This window comes from Marmota monax, unplaced genomic scaffold (genome assembly GCF_021218885.2).
Source record: "Marmota monax isolate L192 unplaced genomic scaffold, Marmota_monax_Labrador192_F-V1.1 WCK01_AAM20220418_F8-fsc00125, whole genome shotgun sequence".
NCBI lineage: Eukaryota > Metazoa > Chordata > Mammalia > Rodentia > Sciuridae > Marmota > Marmota monax.
Genome location: NW_026695235.1, coordinates 5,968,269 through 5,987,533, shown reverse-complemented (window position 1 = coordinate 5,987,533; position 19,265 = coordinate 5,968,269). Strand labels below are relative to the sequence as shown.

Sequence of the window (19,265 nt, the reverse complement as noted above, 5' to 3'; positions counted from 1 at the left end):
AAAAAGCTAACACATACTTCTAGTGTGATTCACAATTACAGATTTAAAAGACAGCAATACATTTGGGGAGTGAATGTGTTCCACCCTCAGATGATAAAAGAAAATATACATGCGCACTCGCAAACACTCTCACACACACACACACACACACACACACACACACATCTGTTATGAGAACATGAATGCAGCAGAACTTCTGGAAAAAGCCTGAGACTAGAAGTCAAGAGGCATGACTCCAACTACCTCCAATGTGACCTTGACCATTCATAACTCGACCCAGAACCCAAGCCTCACTACTTGCCAGATGCAGCTCAGAGTGCCAGGATTAAAATGGCAACAAGACCGATTCTCCTCTTAATGAAGTGACTGTAAAGGTGGGTTCTCCACTGAGAAGTGGAAAGTCACTACCTGGTCTGCATGAAACCTTGGATGGTTGAAGTGCAAACCTCTGGTTAGATCTGTCAAATCCTGGCCACAACAGCCCAAGCCACCTGATTCCTAGGTTTCCTCAAGTCTAGGGGAAGGAGCACTCCAAGTGGGGCCTGGATTGATTCCTGCATTCCGCCCCAGCCCCCTGCAGCTCTCAGTCATGGCCAATGCCACAGGCCAGGGTGCGGTGGCTTATACCTCAGCACAGGGAAAAGCAAGTGCTGCACCCTGTCACCAAGGGGAAACTCCAGGCCCAGTCACCACCAGTCCCTGCAGTGGGGCCCTTAGAATGGGTCCCATTAACAGGAGCTGATGGCTGCAGCCACTGTCAAGTGTTGGCAGGCCAGAAACAAGTTCTTCATGATTCTCAAAAAAAAAAGGACCCTGCTTCTACTGCAAAAGTCTGAGTGGACACACGCCCTCCCCCACTCCTAGGCAGCAACAAGAAAACCTCGTGAACTCCTACTCCTGACTTTACAAGTCTCTCAAGGTGCTGCTGAAACTGGCCAAGGTGGTCGCTTTTCCTAGCCCCGCCGCTCTGTGAATCTGGCTTTGCTTTCTTCTTCAGTAGCTCGAGGAAGGACTTTAGAACGTGACACCTATGGCTTAGAATCCTGGTCTGGCACTTGTGGCCATGCGCCTGGGCCTCCTCCCCACCTTCCCACCCTCGCTGTGGTGGAGGCAGTTCTCAGAGCACAGGAGGCCGGGGGACGAGGGGCAGAGTGTGGGCAGGGTGTGGGCAGGGTGCGTGCTGCAGGCGCCCTGCAGTCTGCGTCCCCCTCAGGGGCAGCTGCATCAAGCCTTCTCCAGCTCCAACTGTGACGACCTGGTGCCTCTGTGACGGGTGGGGATGTAGTGGAACCCTGTACATGGCCTCCCTTATTAACCACTACACTTCTCCAGGTATAGGGTCTAATCGCTCTGCTTGGGACGGCCCCATTTGTTGAGAGAGACAGTGCAGTGCCAGGAAGCCAAGACCACACTGAGCCGCATCCATCCACCTCCCGCAGCACCCTCCCCCACTGCTCGAGTCTTGGTGCTTCTCTCGCCGTCTCCTGTAAAGCAGCAGAACAACCCCGGCCTGGACAGGCCAAGCGTCACACTGGGCAAGAGGCCTACCCACCTGTCATAGATCTCGGAGCCCTCCTCTAGGCCGGGCAGCAGGCCCACGAGGAAGGCCTGGAGACTGGGCAGGAGCAGCTTCTGCAGCGGGAGGAAGTACTTCTCATACAGGCTGAGCAGCACGGGCCGCACCGCCATGGCGGCGTTCGCCAGGAGCGGGAACAGACCGCAGCTTTCGGAAGGAGAAAAGGGAGGGTTGGGGAGAATCAGGTACCACTCAGGAGGACATCGGCCTGCAGGAGGCAGTGTCTCTGTTTGTTTGCAGTGCTGGGGATGGAACCCAAGGCCATGCACATGCCAGGCAAGCACCACCACTGAGCCACAGGCCCAGGCGCAGAAGGGGGTCATTCATTCACTCATTCATTCATTCTGGGAACTGAACCCAGAAGCACTAAACTATTTAACCACATCCAGCTCTTCTTAAAAATTTTATTTAGAGACAGGGTCTCATTAGGGTCTCGATGAGTTGCTGAGGCTGGCTTTAAACTCCCAATCCTCCTGCCTCAGCCTCCCAAACTGCTGGGATTATAGGCATGTGCCACGGCACACAGCAAAAGGAGTTTTCAAGAACAAACAGACTGCCATTTGAACTGGTGATACAGATGCATGCTGGCCATGAGATGGTCATAAGATATTGTTAAGCAAAGAGCAGGCAACCAAGCTGCATGCATACTCTGGTTCTCCTTCAAACACATGTACATACTGGCCACAGAGGCTCTGGAAGGTGACCCTCAGTCACCTCCCAGTGGTGGCTTAGGACCTGTGTGCATGCACCCCTCCCCCACATGCATTCTGCTTGTCATTTTTTAATCCTGTGAACTGAAAGATGGATTGCTCATGTAACAGAAAGTCTACGGCAGAGAAGCAATCATACCTGTATAAGAACAAGTCCTTGGCCAGCCATTTGGTCCCCACAATTTTAAAGATAATCTCGTAGGTTTCCAGAGCTTTCAAGTGGACTCCACTGGGCAGGGCGGGGTGCAAACACTGAGCTAACCTCTTGCTGATAACCAGGCGTTTGGGCAACAAGGAATACTTCAGGTTGCTCTGGAGAGCCTGCGCAATGAGGAAAAGCACATGAGCAAGGCGGAGGTGATATCTGCAACGCACAGTCAATCTGTTGAGGTGAGGAAGGCCACGGTGTGGCCCCAAGACGGCATGCAGATCGGGGTGATGTAGTGGAACGTGACGGGTGGGGATGTAGTGGAACCCAGAGGGCCTAGGAAGGGCCATGAGCTAGGCTCTGGGACTACAAGTGGCTGGAAAGCCCCTAGCCAATGCTGGGGAGGAGGAAGGCAGTAGCGTGACCGTGTCACCATCAAGCAGGTTTCTTAGCCACACCTTGGACACCACATGCAGATGACGGATTGGTGAACCTCCAGCTCCAGAAGAAACCAGTCTACACTCAAGACAAGCAGAAGACAGGCGGCGTGGGGCAGACACCCCCTGTCCCTAGCAAAGCCCTGCTGTGCCAGCCAAGGAAGCCCTGTGCTTTGTTCGGGGACAGGAAGATGGCTGTGTCTTCCTTCACACTCTCTCTGCTGAGCTGCCCAGCCAGGTGGCTCTGAGTGGGGGCTCACCTACACTGAGTGGGGGTGGGGGGCACACTTCCTGGCATCTACACCAGCTGGGGTGGTCCTGGGAGGGATCCAGTGTCCATCGCAGAAAACCGCCACCACCCCGTTGGGATGAGCAATGGCGTCTCAGGCGAGGTGTCCAGGGGTGGGACCCAGGGCTGTGGCAAGAAGGGTCTGCAGGATGTGATGTGCCTTGCCAAGACACCGGGTCCAGAGCATGAGCAGGTCAGAGCTGCTCTCCTAGCTTCAAGTGACCACCGCAGAGCCCCGCGGCTGGGAATAGCTGATGTCTCCGTGGTGCGGTACAGGGTCTGATGCTGTGCTGCACACCCACATCACAACACATCCTCCCACACGAGTCGACGAAAGCCCCTGGGTGAACTCCAAGCTGCCTGAGGGCCACCCAGGGGCCTCCAGGCCTGGCTCCTGCCTGTGCTGCTCACTGCTCCCTAACACTCCAGATCTAGCCTTCGCCACACACAGAGCAGTCCACGGGTCCCACTGGCCTGCTGCTGCTCCTCGCCTGTCCTCTCACCCCGACTATCACCCATCTCTGCTGTCTTCAGCACTTCCTGCAGTGCCTAAACCAGAGCAGGCGGCTGGAATATTTGCCATGCCAACTGCATTCCACTTGGCCAGGATGGCCGCCCTGGGCCATGTGCCCTGCAGGCCATGACAGCTGTCTTTTTACAAAGAAAATGGTCCCTCCTCTAACACGCACTCAGGTTATGTGGGAGGTAGAGGGGGAGAGGAAAACAACATGTGTCATCAGAGGCCTGAGGCCTACATGAACTCTCAAAGTCAATACAATTACAGATGCATGCCTATAGTCCCAGCCACTCAGGAGGCTGAGGCAGGAGGATCACAAGTTCAGGGTCAGCCTGGGTAACTTAGTGAGACCCTGCCTCAAAATAATATTTTAAAAAAGGTTAGGGGATATAGCTCATTGGTAGAGCATGCCAGGGTTCAATCATCAAGAAATATTTTAAGACATTATAAAAAACCTAGTATTTTAAACAAAGGGAAAACCAACAAAATAATTTGAATAATGTGTTTATGTTAAAAAAAAAAATCAAGGAGGCCACTTAAGTCACACACTGCAACAGAGGATGAGAACAAACAGAGATGCTGCAGATAAAGGCCGCACGGGCACTGGAAGGGAAAGGCACTTTCACAAGGGACATTTTCAAACGTGAGAAAGGCAGGAGGGCCAGGAGCTGTCACCCAGCTACAGCAAGTGTGGCTCCTGGCCAGCCCAGAGGACATGCTCCCAGAGAGTCCTTTCTACCACTGGTGGCTTGCTTGCGTGGTGTGGGCAGGGGGCTCAAGGCTGTCTTCACTGGAAGTTATTTTTGATAAGATGGTTTTCTCTAATCTCAGTTTTGCTCAGTGTAGTTTTAAGGACTTCTGCTATTTCTGGTGCCACAGATGTCCAGTCCCTCAGATGGCATTTAGGATTTGTGGGTATTTTGCTCCCCTCAGTCTGTGCAAAGCAGGATCCCATTGTTCTTCCCTTTGATCCCAGGATGGCAACAGGACTTACTCCAGCCAGGGAGGTGAGTGGCACTGTGAGCTGACTCTGGCTTGGGCTTTGAAAGCCAACTCAGAGCTTGTCAGGCCTTCTGACCACTCTAAGATCAAGAAACAGAGGCTGGGCTGGGGTTGTGGCTCAATGGTAGAGCACTTGCCTGGAATGTGTGAGGCACTGGGTTCTATCCCCAGCACCACATAAACAAATTAAATAAACAAAATAAAGGTATCGTGTCCATTTAAAACTTAAAAAAAAAGAAACAGAGGCTGACCCCAGGGGTTTGGGAGGCTGAGGCAGGAGGATCACAAGTTCAAGGCCTGCTCCAACAACCTAGTGAGGCTCTAAACAATTAAGTGAGATCCTGTCTCAAAAAAAAAAAAAAAAAAAAAAAGGGATGGGAATGTGGCTCAGTGGTAAAGCACCCTGGGTTGGAACTCCAATACAAAAAAAAAAGACCCCAGCCTGGGTCCTGAGAAACTGGAGAGACAGAAACCAGCTGCTGACCCAGTGAGCCAGAAGAACACCAGGTGTGAAAGTCATATGGCTCAGTGGCAGAGCACTTGCCTAGTGTGCACAGGGCCCTGGCCTCCATCCCCAGCACAGCAAAAAAAGGTCTCTGAGATTCAAGGCTTGTCTGTTGCCACAGCATAACCATCACATCAAGATCACCTCCTTCTCAGACAAATTAATAAGAGTCCCTCCTATCTGTATGGTGATGTGTCCCAAGACTCCCTGTGGATGTTCAATACCACAGATAATGAGCCTCTCATACTCTATTTTTGCTTATACATACAATCTATAATAAAGTTTTATTTATAAGTCAGGCACTGAAAACAATAACAAAACAGAACAGTAAAAGCAGTATCATGAACCAGAAATTATGCGAATGTGATCTAAGTACCTCACTGTACTGCACTGGCTCTCCTTGTGCAGATGTGAGATGACAGTCCACCGTGACAAGATGAAGCGAGGTGCAGGACAGGCAAGTGATACAGCATCGGGGCTGCTGTCAGACCCCAGCAGCAACACGACGTTCAGGACAGCTTCTAGGTGATGAGCAGGAAAGGCATGTACCAAGCTGTGTGGACACGCTGAACAGAGGGAGGATGCATGGCCCAGTGGGATGGCAAGAGCAGAAGCTTATCTTTTGGATGCAGTAGTAAGAGTTCCCTTACAAAAGAAAGAGCTATCCATTATTTATTCCCTCCTTCTGGATGCTAAAAGCTCAGAGCTCGATGGGGTCCTCCACTGCCCCAATTTCTTTGGTTAGACCCACTGATTCAGAAGTTCCTCTGCCCATGCCCTTGGAAAGGAGCCAAGGCGCCTGGCCTACATGGCCAGCCACATTCTCTTCTGAGGACACTTTTCTGCAGGACCTGGGTGTTCCATGCCTCCTCTCTATTAGGGGAGATGGAGCATACTATCTGTAGCTGCTGCTACTTTTGTAAAAGAAGGTATTCTAGAAGGAACAGCCCTTGCCTGGGAGGATCAATACTGAACACTGTGCACTGCTGCTGGGGATGCATACCGCGTGGCTACTGTGGAGAACAGTGAGGTGACTCCCCCAGAGACTGAACATTTCATTTGCTTATCAAAGTGTCATCAGATCAATCAATCCCACGTCTAGATATATATCCAAAAGGTGCTTTTGCAAGCAGGGACGTTAGCAGATACTTGCAACCTCTTGTCCACAGCAGCAGTATACACAGCACTGCCAATGACAAACAGCCCGGTGTCCACTGATGATGAAGGGATCAACAAAATGTGAATACACAGTGGGACATTCTGAGGCTTAGAGGGGAAGGAAGTTCTGACACAGGCTACAACCTGGATGAACCCCAAGGACACGGTGCTAAGTGAAGGGAGCTGTCATAAAAGAACAAATATCATGTGATTCCACTTAGCTGAGGTCCCTAGTGTAGCTGAATTCAGAGAGACAGGAAGTAGAAAGGAGGCTGCCAGGGTCTGGGAGGAGGGAGGAACAGAAGTTATTATTTAATGGGTATAAAGTTTCAGTTCAGGAAGATGAAAACATTCTGGAGATGGATGGTGGTGACATCCACAAAACACAAATACACTTTAATGCTATGCTACCACTTTTGTGTGTGTGTGTGGTACTGAGGATTGAACCCAGGGCTTTGTGCATGCGAATCAAGCACTCTATCAACTGAGCTACTCCCAACCCATGAATGTACACTTAAAACTGGTTAAGATGGGCTCAATGATGTGCACCTGCAATCCCTGCCGCTTGGACAGCTGAGGCAGGAGGATCACTTGAGCCCAGGAATTCAAAGCCATCCTGGGCAACACAGCAAGATCCTGTGTGTGTGTGGGGGGGGGGGGAGGTCAAAATGCTAAGTTTTATATTATGTATATTTTACTACAATTAAAAATATAAAAGATTCAGTTTCATGGCAATTGCTCACATTGGCTAAGGCTACATAAACCATAAACTTGTGTGTCACTTCCACAACAGACCTTTCCCACACCAAACTGAAGACTCCTTCTTGACCAGAGAACCAGGGGACACATTTCAGCAAACCCTCAAGAGACCCATGGCCACAGTCTAGCATCTGAAACTGAGAGTGAGCTTCAGTTTCTAATTAGGCTCTAAGGGCTTGTAAACTCCTGATTCCTGTGTGTGTGTGTGTGTGTATGTGTGTGTGTGTGTTCCTTAATGAACTAGTAAATTCTATTAAAGTTCTGGTGGGTGTCCTTATTCTCTGGAAGCCTCTTCACCCTTTGCCCTACACCAAAGCCAGCTCGCACCTGCATGGGTAAATGACATTATGACCCACGAAACCTGGCTCAGAAAAAGTGAAGTCATGAAGCACTGGGATGTTAAAAAGGAAGCCATAGCTCACGGGCAACTCTCAAGCTGTTCTCCTGATTCAAAACGCTGGACAAAGCAAGAGCACCTGCCCTCCTGTGCAATCTTGGTGATTTTTTCTCCCTTGGGCTAAAACTGGGCCACACGTGAAGTCAGCCTCTCTTCCCAGACTTTCCCTCATTCTCATCCACCCCCAGCTCTCCAAGAGCTGCCAGGACTGACATCCTGGCACGAACGGAAAGGCTACCCTCTGTCTCTCGCTTTCCAGCCTCTAACCGGGCATTTTGTTCTGGCAAGAATCCTCTCCAGCAAGAAAGCTCAGCAAACACTTGCAGGGCTGTTTCATGTTTTGGGTGGGGTTTTCAGATTGGCTGGCTAGTCAGCCTAATATAGGTAGGTTGGAGAAATGTCCTACAACTGGGGAATAAATACATCAGAGAAATAGATGAACCTGGAAGGAAAAATGGCGATGTTTTCAAAATCACACTTTGAAAGTGCTATATGGGAAGGAAAAGCTACAATTAAACGGGAAATTAGACTTCCTTATTTCACCCAGGAACTGTACCATTCCAAGCATTTCTAGAACTATAATTAAGATATAATCACAATATTTTTTACCTCTTTATATTTGTAGGCTTAGTAGATTGATCTTAAAATAACAAGGGCTGGGGCTGGAGCTCAGTGGCAGAGTGCACACTTAGCATACACAGGCCCCTGGGCTGGATCCCCAGCACCAATAAGTAAGTAAACAAATATTTACAAAACACAAGAAAGGTGCCTCTCTCAGGAAAGGAGGAACTCAGAAGAAAACCTGGCTTACCTAAGGTCTTTGGGAGACAGAGGATACTTAACTTCTTTTGCTTCCCTTTGGCTGCAAACATGCATATTTAAGTTCCTCTGGATGGATCATATCTTCAATCCACAGGCTGAATTGGCCATCTTTCTTGACATAGGCCAGAGGCGCTGATGTACAGCAGATTTCTTTAGTCATCAACTATGACCTTCCTACCAACAGGGAAAACTACATCCACAAAATTGGCCAAGGTGGGCATTTTGACTGTAAGGGTGTGACTATTAACATGGTAGCAGAAGACGACAGAGGACTCTTTGAGACATTGAGACCTTCTACAACACCTCCACTGAAGAGATGCCCCTTAATGTTGCTGACCTTATCTGAGAGGCTGTCCTGCTACCTAATTCCAACCAGGGTTCAATCCTGGGGGCTGAGATCAGCTGGAAAGGGGATGGAAGGGAGCCAAGAAATGGACACCTTGTCAATTTTTTTCTTTTCTTTGAATAAATGTCACTTTTTGAAGCAAAAGAAAAAAATACAAAAAATAAAATCTAAGTTTATTTAAAAAGGTGGGGGCCTGGGACTGTAGCTCAGCAGTAGAGTACCTGCCTTGCATGTGTGAAGAGCTGGATTCGATCCTCAGCACCACATAAAAATAAATAAAGATACTGTGTCTATCTACAACTAAAAGAATATTTAAAAACAAAAATAAGGGGGTGGGGGGAGCCTTGAACTACAACCCAACATCATTCCCAAAGGCTAGGAAAGTTATCTCACTTTGTTTCACCCAAGAAAATACCTATGTTTTCCTTTGGCATTATACAATCTGACAGTGTGATATTCTCCAGGACTCTCCAGCTGATTTAGAAGGGGTCCATGTAGGAACTACAATGAAAATTTTCAATAGACTAGACCATGAACTCAAAAGGTAATTCAACAGACTTCAAAATAGTTAAGATGGTAAATTTTATATTATGTGTATTTTACTTCAATTACAAATGTTTTTAAATAAACATAAATTAATAATATGGGTGGGAAGGAGGAAGAATTATGTTTGATTTTAAAAATGCTTTATTTAGCCTGTAAAATCAGTTTTAAAAAATGTTTCCTTTAAAAGTTCCCAGCAGGGAGCTGGGATTGTGGCTCAGTGGTAGAGCTCTCACCTTGCACGTGCAAGGCCCTGGGTTCGATCCTCAGCACCACATAAAAATAAATAAAACAAAGGTATTGTGTCCAACTCCAACTAAAAAAAAAGATAAATATTAAAAAAAAATTCTCAGAGGGCTAGGGCTGTGGCTCAGTGGTAGAGTGCATGCCTAGCATATGTGAGGCACTGGGTTTGATTCTCAGCACCACATAAAAATAAATAAAGGTCCATCAACTAAAAAATATTTAAAAAAACAAAAAACATTCTCAGCAGAGAGTCCCAACCTGCCCCTGCACAGGGCAATGACATGGCTCCAGTAGCCAAATATTTGTCCACAAAAAAACGTGAGTCATTTGGAAGCCTGTCTCCTCAAGCAAAGGAGGAACTGTGTTCACCACATGAGATATGGGCCTGCTCCCTCTGGAAGTCAGTCATATTTATAAGGATGTTCTTTTCCTGCCATGAAACGCAGCTGTGAGATGGCACAGTGAGTCAGACCTGACAGGTGGCACTAGTTTCAACACTGGCTGTGTACTCGCCAAGGGACACCAGCAGTGCCCTTTACAAAGGAAAGAACAGACCTGAGTGATAACAGATTGGCCAGGACTTGCCACATTACAGCAAGCCAAGGCCCCACAGCCCGAGCGGAGCGTCATGCTTTCCTTGAATGGCGGTGCCTTGGGGGCTGGAGGTGGGGGCTGAGAGAGAGAGAAGCTGAGAAATAGGTCCGTCAGCAAGGGCCCTGGGAGCCACTGCAGGAAGCTGGGTCCCACCGGCACCTGTGAGGTCACTTTTACCTGGGGGAGGGACATTGTCAGAACTACTAAAACAAGGAGCTTCCTTCTCAAAAAGGTCACCAGCTGGAACACAGCCATGCTGCATTTGGCCAGCCAGTCCTAGTTACCAGCTCTGGGCAGCTACCATCTGCAGCTCACCCCAGCTGCCAGACAGCCACTAGTGAGGGATGGAACTCCTGGGTTCCCTTTGCCTTCCACGCCAGTGAGAGATGCACTAGAACACTTGTTTTTTTCTTTAAAATTCTTCTTAAGAGTGTTTTACTTCTTTTGAATCCATTTACCTCCTTGATTAGGCTTGCTCTAGCTAATACTGACTCATGCTTTCTGAGCAGGCCTCGCTCCTGGCAGAGGGCACCACATGGACAAGCAACCAAGACTTTCAAAGGCACAGGTGGGAAGATGGAGGCAGCCAGGGAGTCCGGCAGGCCTGGCCTGATGGCTCTAGAAGCCCCTCTGTGCAACTGCCTGACCCGGCTCTGCAGGGAGGGAGTGCTGGTCTTGGAACTGCCGAGCCTGTTCACACAGCCCAGCTCGAAACTAGACACCAGCAGCTCCATCTGCCCCCCTGAGGGTCACCTGAACACTCCATAGAGGCTTCCTCACACAGAATGTGTGCTGCCACCACTCACAGGCTGGCCTCAGAGAGGAGGGGTGCACACAGGCACGCGTCCATGTCCACCTCCTGGCCTCGCAGGGGCAACACCAAATGCACAGACACCTACACACACAGACCGCCCAGGCATATACTTGCCACACACGAACACACACATGCATGCCCACCCACACGTTCCACACATGTAGGTGTCTGCCCCCACAAGCACACACACGCCCACATCACATGCAACATGGACACATAAGTAGCACACGCATACACATGTGAGCAACAGCTACCTTCACACCCAACACACAACATACACTCACGCCCACACATGCACATGCTCTACACAGTCACACTCACACATGTGCACCCCATATGTGTAAGCACAGACTTACACATGTGCGCACACATGTAAACACACACCCACACAGGTACAGTCCACACAGACACCCCCATACATGCATACACATATATATACTCACTGATACATACACATATCAAACTCATAAGCACACACCCACATACACACCACACATGTACACCCACGTGCACACACATGCCACCTATCCCCCCATGCACATATGTGCACCAGGGGTCATGAGCAAGAGGCCCTCCAACCACACAGGATGCTCCCAATCTCTTGGTTAAGATGACCTCGGTATCAACATTTTAGATCAGAAAACGACTTGTTACAACACAACGTGACAAACACATTGCTACCTCATCACACAGGCCACAGCACACCACTTGCGTGCCCCCTTCTGCGATTATTCCATTTAGGTTCCTAAAGCCACTCAGCACCACCTCTAACCCGTACTGTCCTACCTTCCCACAAAAATACAGGACAGCTGTGACACTGGGCGGCGCTCTCCCTGCTTCAGACTCCTCTTTTATTCTTCGACAGCATCACATCCTTCCCTGAGCCCGCCTGGCTCCACCCCAAGGGGGGACCCCCCGCAGATGATGACCCAGCTGAAGGATAGAAATGCTATCCACACAGCCCACAGCCAAGCGAGCTGCTGAGCTTCTGTTTCTTCATCACCCATTTACCAATGGGTGAATGGGGCCGAGTTCAGAGGTTGGAAAAGCACGTTACAGGGGCTTACAAGGAAATCACACTATTTTGCGGGGCAGGGGTGGTGGTGGTGTTAACGGCCAGCGGGCTCAGAAGTGGCGGTAGGAGGTTGAGGCAACCGAGTTTTGTCGGAAGCTAAGGAAAAGAGAGTGAAGACAGGGAAAAAACGTACCCTCAGAACCCAGACTAAACCTCAGAACACACGCCACAGAGAACACTGGAATTCTTACTTTACGTGTGTGTGTGTGTGTAAGAGACAGAGAAAGATGCACACACACAGAGACACTGGGGATGCACTGGGGGCTTAAGCTACATCCCCAGTCCTTTATTTTTTAAATTTTGAGAAAAGGTCTTGCTGAATTGCTGAGATTGCCTTGGACTTAAGATCCTTCTGCCTCGGCCTACCAAGCAGCTGGGAAAACAGGCATGTGTCACCCTGACTAGCAAAATACTTCAATATTTATACCTGTGTGTCAGAGATCTAACAGAAGAATGGAAATAGATGTGGCACCTGGAAACGTCACCTTCCTTCTATTTAAATGTATTGTGATCCACATGCAGATAATATAGTTAACAATAACCTGTTAAAGTTCAAGCTGAGAGAGGAAAGAACATCTTAGGAACCGTCTCATCACAAATCCCAAACAGGTTTCAGTCCCCAAAATTCCACAGGTAGGAGTCAATATATACATATTTATATATACATATACTTACTTACTTACTTACTTATTTATTTGCTGCTGGGGACTGAACCCAGGCCCTTGTACATGTGAGGCACGCACTCTACCACCGAGCTGTATTCCCAGCTGAGTCAATATTCTTCAAAAGTCATGCCTGGAGACCAGAGTGGGACTGGTTCCTTGAGAGCACGGAGGTAGGATGGCTTCAGAATGGCTTCCCAGAACTGGGGACATGGCCTCCAGAGCTCTGGTTCCCACTGGCACAAGATCCTCCTCTCTGGAATGCATGGGGGCTCCCCAGTGGGCTGGCTCTGCAGCAGGTGACAGGCTAGGCAGCAGGGCACCAGAGTGTAGTGCAGAGTCTCAGCGGGACATGAAAACACAGCTCCCTAAGGCTGTGAGGCCTGCTCAGCCTCATCCACCTGATCACGGTTTTCCTCCTCGGTGCTTTCCCTTTGCTTCCCTGTCCCTCAAACAAGCCATGTGCACAGGAGCAGAGCTCTTTGTGGCTGGGTGGGAAGGGGTGGTTAACAATGCACAGGAAACGTGACAAAGAATAGTTCTGGCTTCCTCCAGACCAATGCAAGGCCAGAGCTGACTCCTCTCCAAAACATCAGCAGCTCTAAAACTGTCCAAGGACACTCAGGACAAGGAGGTAGAGTACCATGGCTGCCACAGAGGCGGCACTGCAAGAACACGCCCTCGTGAAAATACGAGGTTCTGCCTTAGAAACCTCTGCAATCATGTGGTAAAAGCCTTGATCCCAGGCAGCAGCCCTCCAAAGCAGATGGCAACGGTAGGGGTTGATGGGGGACACTGTGGCTTTTAAGGGTAATAGGTTCCTTCACATCAGCAGACAACATGCCTGCCTGAGCCCACAGGAAACAGGCTCCAGCTCCAATGCGCTAAGGGTGGTCCAGGGTCCTGGGCTCAGTGAGGACACGCTGGGCTTTAGACCAGACTCCCTAACTGCACAGGTTTAAATGAAGAAAACCCACTACCTCACGAGACCAGAGATCTAGGGCAGGTCCTCAGCTGGGGTGGCAATGTCTGGAGACATTTCTGGCTGCTGCAATGGAGGTGAGGGACGGGTGACACCAGCAGGCAGCAGAGAGAACCTAGAATGTTAATAAACCCCTACAGCGAAGGGCAGTAACCCCTGCAGCCTGGATGTCCACTGGGCTGAGCTGAGGCCTGGTCCAGAGCAGCACATGGCTGTCTTTGGCTTATGCAAAGGGCTTCTAAGAGGACCCAGAGTTTTATGTACCTATGTGCTGCCAAAGGCGAGTGGACTTGCAGCCTGTCTCTTCCTGTCAGTGGCCATGGGTTCGGGCATTAGATTCTCCGACAAGTACACAGAAGAGCCAACAAAACAACCCAAAACACAAGTGCCTATTCTTCACTACTCTTTGTATTAGAGGAAATCCTTCCCAGATGCCAGCTGTAGCCTTCCCTGCACCTCTCATGGGTCACAGAAGGTCGTGTGCTGTGTCTGAATTCATCTGTGCCAAGGAACACAGATTAGGGTTCCATCCTAGAACCATATCATCTACCACTTGGGCACCAGGGGAGAGCATGCTGCTACTGGACCCCTACACATAACTGGAGTTCCACTGGCTAAGACAGAAGAGGGGTGACCGGCTGCTGGGGGGCAACCAGGAGTCTGCCCTAACTTGGGAAGGCAGGACAAGTCTGACTGTGAACCTCAGGGTCCAATCCTGCTCCTTCCTTCATCGCCAGCAGAACCTGGGAATTAGATGATGTTCTAGCCCCTTTACTTCCACAGCATGAGGAGAACTTGGCCTGAGTATCACCTTCACCACAAGCACAGGATGGGACTGTGCTGCTGGGAAAAAGGTCGACACTCTGCACACTGAGCAGTAATGAGGTGACATGCATGTCTGCTATACGAAGATAAGCAGTAAATAAATTCAGTAAGGAAGAGACGGATCCTTAAGGAGACACGCGACAGAGGGCAGCTGAGGGTTGGGGTAATGGTGAGCCACTAGAGGCCCTTCCTCTCCTAGTTATTAGCATGTGCCAAGGGCGGACAGTGCCAGGGATATGCCTTCACACCATGTGCCCCTTGTCCCGCAGTAAGGGGTGCAGTCCGGCCATCTGTCAGTGAGATGTGTTCACACTAGATATTTTCCTGGTGTGCCTCGAGCATGTGAGCGGAAGTGACATGTGCCACTAAGGCCTGTCAGGACATCACTATGGGGCTGGATGCAGTTCAGGGGGGAGCCCTTCCCAGCATGCAGAAGGTCCTGGGTTTTATCTGCAGCACTACAAACAAAACACACAAACACTCCCCTGCGCATGCTTTCACACAGCACTGAGTTTTTAGTCTTGTTTTAGCAGCTAACGTTACTGTAGCATCATTATTTAACCCTGTTCCAGAAAATGCTAGCAAAATATTAGGAAAAAATACACAAATTTAGTATTGGTGGATGGTGCACCTGTCTACCTGAAGAACTCAAAGACAAGAACCTAAGAAAACAAATACATTCACTAAGATAATCAGTTCTCAGTTCCACCGGTTGATGGTTTCCTCTCCTCCAACTAGTTAAAACAGAGGCGGGCTGGGGTGCAGCTCAGCGGCACAGTGCTCCCCTAGCCTGTGTGAGGCCTGGTGCCACTTCCAGCACCACACACACATGCGCACACACACGCACGTGCGCCCAGAAAAGAAATCCAGTCACGATAGCAAAACGCATGCATAACATCTCCCTAAAAACCTGAGGAACAGGAAGGACTTATGTGAGAAGAATGACAAAATCCTTAGGGTCACAAGTGAATACTTCTTAATGACCGAGGAGACTCACCACATTCCCACGTGGAAGGCCCATCTGTGTAAACATGTCGCTTCTTCACACAGAGTAACCTATAATTGTTAGCTAATGTCCACAAACCTCCCCACTTAACGGTTTTTAAACTTTACAAGTGATTCTAAAGTTCCCAGCCTGAAAATGCCAGAGGAATTTGGAAAGAGAGGAGGTGAGGAGGGGGGAAAGAGAACCGTCCTTCCAGATCAATGCATGATAAGGACAGCACTTAACAGGTGGAGTCCCCAGCATCCATGCAGACAGATTAGTGGACAAATAAGGCCACCAAAAGATCCTGTGGCCACAGCATTAGCCACAGGCCTTCTGGCACATCAACGCCTCCCCAGCCAGCTCACCTTGATGTAAACAGCCCTGTGCACAGAGAGGCTCATGACAGCTTTCTTTAGAATCATGAAAAACCGGAAATACATTAGCACAACAATAAAGGGCTTCTAGATTTTGTCCACGCATGTGTGCGACTAAGAGGCTACAGAGAAGTGTCAACCTGCCTTTTCTGCTCCCTCATTTCCTCATGAGCATTTCTCGTGTGCTCACGTCAGTGGACTACAGGTCTGTCCCACGGGAAGGCTGCGACTGCCAGGGCACTGTTCTAGCACAGACTGCCTCATGACCACACCCCTACAGCTGGTGGCTACCTCCCACTTTTTACTATACACGATGAAACTATGGAGACCCTCGCGGCTATCTTTGGGGGATGTCATAGGACTAGAACACATTCACAGCAACCTGTGCTCCTCTCCTAGTCCTCTGTCATGGGGGAAATGCAGAGCCACAGTGAGGTGCTCACTCCACTGAAGTGGCTGAAGTTAATCTGACCCTACCAAGTGGGGCGAGGACACAGAGGAGCTGTGACCTCAGCCACTGAGGCTGGGAATGCAAAATGATACAACCACTAGGGAAAAGGTCGGGCAGTTTCTTAAAACAATTAAACCTATATCTTTGGATGTAACCCAAACTTCCATTAACGGGGAAGTGGATAAACCACCCGTATATATCCATGGGCCTTACTCAGCAAAAGGGAATGATCAACATCCACAACAACTCTCAAAATAGCTTTGCTGAGGAAAAGAAGCCAGATCAGAGAAACAGATGACTTTATTTATAAAAGTTTTAGAAAATGCAAACGAATCTATAGTGATAGGAAGCAGATTGGCACTCATCTAGGGACCAAGAGGGAGTAAGTGGTTATGAAAGTGCATGGGGAAACTTCTAGGGGTGACAGATACACATTCATTATCTTGATTGTGGCAATACTTTCACCCAGATATACACAAATCTCAACAGTTGCCAAATTATACACTTCAAATGTGTGCAGTTTACTTTATTTATGTCAAGAAAATGGGAAGGGAAAAAAAGGGAAGTTAAAGACCATTTTAAAAAATAAATAAATGGGAATGCCCATATTAGGCTTAAATACCTGCTTAAATCACAGCAGGTATTCATGTTCAAACAGCTGCCTTGAGTGAAAAACAGCCAATTTTAACTTAGTTCCTTCTGTGTCAGTCTACACAGGCTGCTACAACAAAATACCACATACCGTGTGGCTTAAACAACAGAAAATTCACTTCTCCCAGTACTGGAGGTTGAGGTCCATGATCAAGGTGACAGGTGATTCAGTTCTCTTCCCACCTGGCTTGAAGAGAGCCGCCTCTGGCTGTGTCCTCACATGGGGTAAGGCGAGGAATGGAGGAAGGAGGGAGTGTCTCTCTCTTCTTATAAGGCCACAGTGATATCAGCTCAGGGCCCCACCATAATGACTTCATTTAACCTAAATTACCTGAAGACCTTGCTCCATAGGGAGTCACACTGAGGGTTATGGCGGCAACATATGAATTTGGCAGTGGTGGGTGTGGCAATTCAGTACATAGTGTCTTCCATACCAAGGCCTGCAAGACACTTCTAGCTGTATAACTTTCTCAGAAGAATTTATACCACATAAGTGGATCACAAGCCCTTTCCTTTATCCTTTAGAAGTTTCCTTCTAAACTCAATTCTGCTAGAGGAGCTTTCGTCGTTAGGCAAGTGGAGAGCTAATTCATCTGTCCAAACCTGGACTGTTTCTCTCTAGCAGGCTTGGAAAGGAAGAAAGGCAAAAGGTTCTTTTACTCAAACACAAAACCAGTAAGACCTTATTCTAGCTACCAAGAATTGAAATGCAGAGTCAATTCTGCTCGTCAAAGAGAAACGCTCTCAATCCTACAGTGTCCAAGTGGCTTGCACACGAGCTGCTGATGAAGCCCAAGTCGGCAAGGCCCTTGCACAATCTCAGCTCCTTCCAGATGGCCTGGGGTAGGGAATGGAGCCAGAACGTCATGTCATCTGAGCCCTACAGTCACTGTGGCAAACCAGGACTGCACAACCTCTGCCACCCATTAGAAGCAGGGTTAGATGTGCCATACTTTTAGCTACATCTTCTCAATTCTGCTGCCAAGAACATCAGGATGCTGCCAGAAATAAATGGATCCTATGTGTACTTTCAGCACAAGGCTACTTTACTTAAGAGAGAAGGGAGTCGGTATGTTGTCAACAGCATCCTCTCCACTTGGCCTCTTCTCAGAAGGCCATCCAGGCCATGTCCTCCCACCGCGACCCTAGTATTGCACTATTTGACAACCTCAAGGTCACAGGCACGGAGACACCAGAAGGTTACTGGTGAATGGCTAAAATAATAGTCCCCTACTGAGGTGCCACACTGTAACAGATGGGCCTATTAGAGAGCACAAGATGAAAACAGGCATCCTGTAGGCAAAGATGTCACCTCAGACCCCCCCACTCAGATCCAGAGTGGGGAGTTAACTGTGGCAGCAGCAGCCACTGAGATGTAGGGGCACCTGCAAGACACTCAGAAGTAGGCACCCCACAATGCACCCTCCATGAAGCAGTCAGCGCAGAGCTCTGGAGCGCGGCTGTGGGCATAGATCATCAGGAAGGATCCCTGACCCGGATGTCCAGAGTCAATTCTTCTGTATCAGTCTACACAGGCTGCTAAGTATGCAGGGCATCACTGCATCACTGCACACGCAAGAACTGAAGGTCTCTAGGGCACTCATGGGCACGAAGGAGATTAAAGAAATGACCTTTTAACTTCTATCAGGGGTGTGACGAAAGACCACCTGGGCTTCCACCAGAAATGAGCTTTCTTAAAAAAGCTAGTGTGTGCAGAGACGATGTGCACCTCCTCAGACCTGGTTACAGGCTGAATCACGTTGCCTGCAAATGCCCAAGCTGAAGTCCCAACTCCAACATCTCAGGGTGTGACCGTATACGGAGACAGGGCCTCAAAAGAGGCAATTAAGTAGAACGAGGCCCTTAGGGTGGGCCGGTATCCCTATAAGAACAGATCAGAATACAGACACAGAGGGACAAACACAAGGAGAAGACACCATTTGCAAGCCAAGGAAAGAGGCCTCAGGAGAAACCACCTGGAGCCACCTTCACCCTGGACTTCTGGCCTCCAGGATGGTGAAAAGCAAGCCAAGTGTGTGCAGCCCCCCAGCCTGGGGTGTTTGGTGGTGGTGGTCCTAGTGAACAAGGCAGGCTCAGAACTAGAGTGGCTCTATGTGAACAGATACCAGTCAACAGAGGAGAGGGGTGATTTGGGCAGGGGTGAAAATTAAGATCCTGCCTGGACTCTGCAAAGGTCCAGAACAGCTCACCTGGCCCGAGCCCTGAGCCCATGCGCCTCCTGCTCCTCCAGAACTGTGGTGCTCATTCTAAGACCAATGATGAGGAGGCTCTGCTCTACAAGGAGACCAAAATAAACTGAAGACTTCAGGAGCTGTCCGGGGATGCCCAAGGTCCCTAGCTGTCCATGTGGTTCAGGAAACCTGCCTCTGGCCA

General features: G+C 49.2%; 1 protein-coding gene and 1 non-coding gene across 6 annotated transcripts in view; one reads left to right on the top strand and one right to left on the bottom strand.

Annotated features, from left to right (window-relative positions):
• The window catches only part of Dop1b (DOP1 leucine zipper like protein B), a 104,965-nt gene that overhangs the window by 74,801 nt on the left and 10,899 nt on the right, over positions 1 to 19,265 (bottom strand). For all 5 annotated transcript variants that reach the window (XR_006850616.2, XM_058577234.1, XM_058577235.1 and 2 more), the window contains exons 3-4: positions 2,426 to 2,607; positions 1,553 to 1,723 (exon numbers count right to left, since the gene is read on the bottom strand). Coding sequence is in view for 4 of the 5 variants with exons in the window: in XM_058577234.1 (XP_058433217.1) it covers positions 1,553 to 1,723; positions 2,426 to 2,607 (353 nt within the window). In the remaining variant the exon portion in view is untranslated. The remainder of the gene's footprint in view (positions 1 to 1,552; positions 1,724 to 2,425; positions 2,608 to 19,265) is intronic.
• Positions 8,202 to 8,372, top strand: LOC124089301 (small nucleolar RNA SNORA67). Its single transcript, XR_006850702.1, has one exon. It is a non-coding gene; the product is annotated as a small nucleolar RNA SNORA67 (small nucleolar RNA).